We start from the raw sequence: 6,000 nt of genomic DNA, 5'->3' as shown, positions 1-6,000 counted from the left end.
ACTTTTGCATGTGTAGGTCCTAGAATATCAATAGTGAAGTACTAGCGCCATACCGTACTAAACAAACACACATGTATATCGGATATTTGGTGTTTGTGGCTCTGTATTTCATGGGGCCCTTATCACATACTTAGGGTACGTCTTCACTTACCGGAGGGTCCGGCGGCAGGCAATCGATGTTCTGGGATCAATTTATCGCGTCTGGTTAAGACGCGATAAATCGATCCCGGATCGATCCCGGAAGTGCTCGCCGTCGACGCCGGTACTCCAGCTCGCCGAGAGGAGTACGCGACATCGACGGGGGAGCCTTCCTGCCGCGTCTGGACTGCGGTAAGTTCGGACTAAGGTACTTCGAATTCAGCTACGTTATTAACGTAGCTGAATTTGCGTACCTTAGTCCGAAGTGGGGGCTTAGTGGGGACCAGGCCTTAGTGTTAGCTTCATTAATCTACCTTTGGCTGAATAGGCTTAATTAATGTCTCGAATAAACAACTTTGAAATGAAAAACTAATGAATATCCTTCAAATTCCTCAGGCTTCCAAATAAAGGCTCTGAAACAGACATAATTATTGGGGTTTAGAAATTATCATTCCTATCTAAAACACTCACCATGACCTGTTGTTAAAATTAAGACAAGAGAGCCTACAGGTAAATAAGGTCTTAGACCCCAGTCCTGTAAAACATACATACATTTACTTGCCTATGTAAGTGTTTTGAAGGATTGGGATCTTAGTTAATGACTAAGTTTTGACTTACTTTGTCCAGCTTTTTTTTTTAAAACAGGAAAATGTGCAGTGGTGAACTTTATAAGGGAAGGAGGAAGAACTTTATCATTATATAATCCACTGCCTTATACAAATGTAGGCAATATTAAACTGCACATGCTATATATGACCCACATGTTTTAACAAGTTGGTTCTAATGGTGTAACCCAACAGACACCAGCAGTTCTGATCCAAACTGCCACCAGTCCTTGAAGTATAACAATGCATACAATTAAATTGTAATACTGTAAATAAACATTCTTTTAAAATATGACCTTCAACGGCTTTTGTAAGGTATCCCTTTTGTCAGGATAGTTCTGAGCTTCCTACCTTTGACTTTTAGATTTATCCCTGATTTCAATATCACAGGATTAAAAAATAAAATATCCCACAACACTAGCTGCACTACATTGATTGTAAAGTTGAACCCACAGTTAGATAAAATTGCAGTGTTAGAGGGAAAGTGTGAACGTACCGTTTTACCATGATAGGGAAATATTTTTCTTTTTAATCTCCCCCAGAATTAGCCACTGCCTCAGGATTTCCCTGTTTCCACCATGCAATCCTAATTGCGGGGCTCTTTATTTACTTAAAGGGAACCCCACTCACACAATCACTTTGGCCGGGGCCACATTTTGATGTCTTCATTCAAGCTGACTTTAGGGGGATCACTGATGTCATAAGGTGCGCTCCCAGAGCCCTCCGGGCAGGGCGTGAATTCACACCTGTTTTATTGCCAGCTTTCTGATTACCCCAACCTGTCCACGATCCTAACCACTCCTCCCCCCCTGAAAACATTCCTCAGTGCACCTAACGTGCCTGCATTGCTGCTGCCGGGGGAGGGGTAGAAGGGGTAGCTACTGCCCCAACCCCTCTGCTGCCCCTGCCAAGCCTGTGCCAGGAGTTTTTTTGCAGCAGGAGGAGCAGGAAGCTGCCCGGGTAAATCACATGACACAGCCGCCGCTGCTCCTGGGCTTAGTTCAGCGCTCCTCGCACTGGGAGGGGGAACCTGCTGCTGCTGCTGCTGCTGCAACCAGCGCTCCACAGCCGCCGCTGCTCCTCGCTCGTCCCTGCTGGTGAATTTCCTGGCCGCTCGCTCCATGCAGCTCCTCCATTGCGGAAGTGTCGCGGGGGCAGCCTGAGGAGCGGCGTACCGGCTGGGCTGGCCCTTGGTGCGCCCGGCTCCCCGCGCTGGAGGGTGCTGCGGGGGCGGCCGGCGGGAGTAACATGCTCACTCGGGTGAAGTCTGCCGTGGCCAATTTCATGGGCGGCATCATGGCTGGCAGCTCGGGCTCGGAGCACGGCAGCGGCTCGGACTTGCCCCTGCGCTTCCCCTACGGGAGACCCGAGTTCCTGGGGCTGTCTGCGGACGAGGTCGAGTGCTCCGCCGACCACATCGCCCGGCCCATCCTCATCCTCAACAAGGAGACCAAGCGCCTGCCCTGGACCACGGGATACGCCGAGTGAGTACAGCAGCCTCCCCGGGGCCATGCGTCTGCCCCGCAGCCCGGGCAGGGGGTGTCACCTGGAGGGGGGTTATCGGAGGCGCTCCGGGGAGGTGTGGGGGACAGCGGAGCATACACGCTAGTTGGTATCCGGGCACATCAAGGGTAATGCACATCAGCCCCTCACTGCTCCTGCCCCCTTCTCTTCTCGTGCCATGGGGCTAGGCCCCCGGGGGCCCGGCAGTGTCTCTTGTAACACCCTCTTCCCCCACCCCCCACACACACACCCCAGCATGCCCATCTAGCCGGGATGGTTTCTGTCCCTGCTAAGGGTGGGTGGTGCATGTCTTGAGTTGAGTAGGTCTCTTGTTTGGAGCCTCTCACAGGGCAGGCTGCTTTCTCCCTTCCTGAAGTGAACCCCCTGTTTTGCAAAATAATGTTCTGCTTTTCTCTCTGGGCTGCCCCTTTAGGCCCCGGGGCAGGAATTCTTATAGATGTTTAATAACAGAATTTTCGCTAATCCAAAATTGGTGCATAAGCGTGTTTGAGTGAGAGGACTGTGTTAGGTGGCTATCTCTGGTTGTGTTGCTGGAGAGGATGGGGAACTAGGATTTAACACATCCCTTCCCAGGCCTGTGCAGCTCAGAGCGCAACACCAGTGTTTGTCATTGATCACTCCCATTCTAAAAAATTTCCATCCTCTTTCCTCCAACATATTGGCTCTGGGAGCTGGGCTAGGAAGGTGGAATGAAGGAGACTACAGTAGTTCTCTGGTGCTCTTGCACCCCAGCTCATCTCCTGTATCTCAGGCTCCTGCACAATCACAACTGATGTTTACAGCTGTACTACATACTTAATTTTCCTCAGTCAAAGGATTAAAATGATAAACTGCTCTTCTAAACCTCGGTGATAATTGCTGGTGACCGGATGTATTGTGAATGCCCAGATAGGAGGGATTTGATGAAAGTGAGACTTTTGTACTCTTTGAAAATGAGTATCAGCATTGGGCTGGGGGAAGAGGGGGGGAATAAATCAGTTGAGCAGCTTTATGTGTTTATTGCTGACTTGAATGAAAATATGCACCGACACTAAACTTGATTTAGGTAGTTTGTGGAGACGCTTATTAACGAGGAATGGTGAAGCGACACGTTCTTGGGCAGCTTCCTTTAGAGCTAGCTGCATTCAAATACATTTTGTGCTGGCCTAATATCCTCTCTCTGGTGCACTGAAGATCCAAGACTTCCCATTGCAAATATTATATTGAGATCCATGTTTAAGAGGGACTTGAGGATCCCAAGCTCTAAACGAATGGAAAGGAAACATACTGTGAAGATACAGACAAGCTGAGAAATGAATAGTTTTGGCCACTCACTGCAGTGCCCATAGTTCATTGCCTTGAGTCGTATCATTGCTGTTTATTTTGGAAGGAATTGTGTATCTGGTCAGTAGCCAGTTCCAGTCTTAAGCACAATCAAGGCAAGTGACCTCTTAAGGCCGGTTCTTCAAGAGCAGGACACAAAGTGCAGAGCTTGCTTGGATGGGAGGTCCCATCCCACTGTTCAACAAGGGAACCAGTTACAGAGAGAGTTATGTGCTGGTGCATGATTTAGCTCCCATTGAATTCAGTATTAGTTTTACCATTTGCTTCAGTGGGAGCATGATTGAGGTCTGGAGATTACAAACTGTAAGGCCAACCATGGCAATAGCAATGCATATTACAGAAGCTACAAACAATCCAGGGGTTGGGAGAGAGGTATCTTCTTTTCTGTGAGGCTCTGTCTCTTAGGATCTAATGCAATGCCGTGTCTACGCTAGAGAGCTTATAGGGCACAGCTGTACTGATGAGCTGCACTGCTATAAGGTCTCCTGTGTAGCCGTTTTATGCCGACAGGAGAGAGCTCTCCCGTTGACATAATTAAACCATCCCCAACGAGTGGCAGTAACTATGTCGGCGAGAGAAGCTGTCCTGCCAACATAGCACTGTCCACACTGGCATTTCTGTTGGTGTAACTTATGTTGCTCAGAGGGGTGTTGCTGTTTTTTCACACTCCCGAGTGACATTTGAAGCTCTTCCACTGCTGAAGAAAGAGCGGAAAATAGTCTCCTTAGCAAACTTTTCCACTGTTTGTCTCTGAAACGAATTTCTAGAACGTTCAAAATTGGGTTTCACAGAAGAATACCAAGGTATTGGTTACAGAAGCTGTGGTGAAATAAGCAAATGTCAAAATTGCACCATCTTCCCACTGCAAAGCAGGAAAAACAGTCATTACTGAGCAAAGAAAATGGTTGTGGGTTCAGGGAATTGTTGTGTTACAAAGAAAAACAATGGCAACTTCAAATTTATTTTTTGCGGGGGGGGGGGGGGATGTAGGCTAACAACTTTGTGACTTAATCATGACAGTATTTGGTGTTATATATAAAATGGCCTGTTCTTCCCTCAGCTCAACATACAATTTGGTGATAATGGGTGTTATGCCCATATATCAAGGGAAGAATAGAGATGGCAGAAATTTAAAATTGCCTGGAAAAGGGATAGGAAGGTGGAATGTATTTTTTCAAAAAGTTGATTTGCTTTATTGTAAAGAACTAAGTCCTCCCACAATACTTTTTAACATTCGTACTGTAACGGAATGTTTTCTTTTCTATAGAGATCTCTCTTAGTAATTAATTGAAGGGATATCAGCGTGGAGTCTGCTATCCTTGTGCAGTAACTCATGACATAATATTTGAGGAAGTGACTTAGTCCTTGCTTCTCTAGTTTTCGCTCAAGAGGCAAGGCTAGAAAAGACTGTTCTCCCTTAACTCCTTTTCCATTGTGTTTTAAAGTGCATCTTCTAGATGCAGAATTCTCTATCTGTGATCAACTCAATGTCTTTATTTCCATATTGGAATCCCTTTACTAACTTCTTTACTGCAATATCTTGTCAGCTCTTTCCATAAACAAGTTCCCTACCTAGAAATCAGCAACAATTATGAAAATCTAGGCATGAGTAAAGAAAGCAAATGCACTCTTACTGTGCATAGGGATGAAATCAATTTTCCTATTACAGATAGTAGGATCCTTTTTAGATTTCACATAATGTGTAGTAATAGACATGGCAGTTTACTTATGGCTCCAGAGGTCCTTTTATTGTTGGCATCTATCTTAAAGACATCATACAAATTTGAGTCAGCATTTAGAATCTATTCTGATAGGACAGGGATCTTTATATAGATATATATTTTAGTACTGGCTGAACTCAAACTACTGGGGCCACAGACAAAATAAGGTCTCCAGTCACAAAGATGAAGGAAGCCTTTACTTCAATGATTTCTTCCATAAATGATCCCCAAAGAGACGGGATCTTCATGATCTCTCAGTATCTTGTGACTAAAGTGATGATGGTAACTGCTTGGGTCCCACCATATATTGCCATAATGAAATGGTATTTGCTGTCAAGTCTGGAGTTATCCCTTGGAACAACCCATCCTTCTTCCCCCTTTTCTCTTGCATCTCCCATGTTAGAATTTCAGGATGTTTTCTTTTACAGAAATGTTACGATTTGTTCACAATTTAACTTATTTGTAAGAATTTGCTACACAACAATTTATTAAACTCAGCAAAATTAAGTGACAACATTCTAGTTTGTTTCTGATTTTGATTAAGCTACCCTTTCTTAAAATCTGAGATTTGCAGTCTGGTATCATTCTCTACATTCCCCATTCAGGTGGAATTGTACAACAATGTGGATACTATGTAGAGCAAAAAAAGAAAAAATCCTCAAAAATATATCTTAGAGGCAAGGGGTAAA

The 6,000-nt window shown here is 45.3% G+C and overlaps 1 protein-coding gene across 2 annotated transcripts in view; it reads left to right on the top strand.

Annotated features, from left to right (window-relative positions):
- The first annotated feature begins 772 nt into the window (after window positions 1-772).
- PPM1H (protein phosphatase, Mg2+/Mn2+ dependent 1H) overlaps window positions 773-6,000 on the top strand; it is a 194,379-nt gene continuing 189,151 nt past the window's right edge. For both annotated transcript variants that reach the window (XM_065558065.1, XM_005303176.5), the window contains exon 1: window positions 773-2,227. In XM_065558065.1, coding sequence (XP_065414137.1) covers window positions 1,992-2,227 — 236 coding nt within the window. In that variant the 5' untranslated portion in view covers window positions 773-1,991. The remainder of the gene's footprint in view (window positions 2,228-6,000) is intronic.

This window comes from Chrysemys picta, chromosome 1 (genome assembly GCF_011386835.1).
Source record: "Chrysemys picta bellii isolate R12L10 chromosome 1, ASM1138683v2, whole genome shotgun sequence".
NCBI classification, from domain to species: domain Eukaryota; kingdom Metazoa; phylum Chordata; order Testudines; family Emydidae; genus Chrysemys; species Chrysemys picta.
This window is presented reverse-complemented; position numbering and strand designations above follow the sequence as displayed.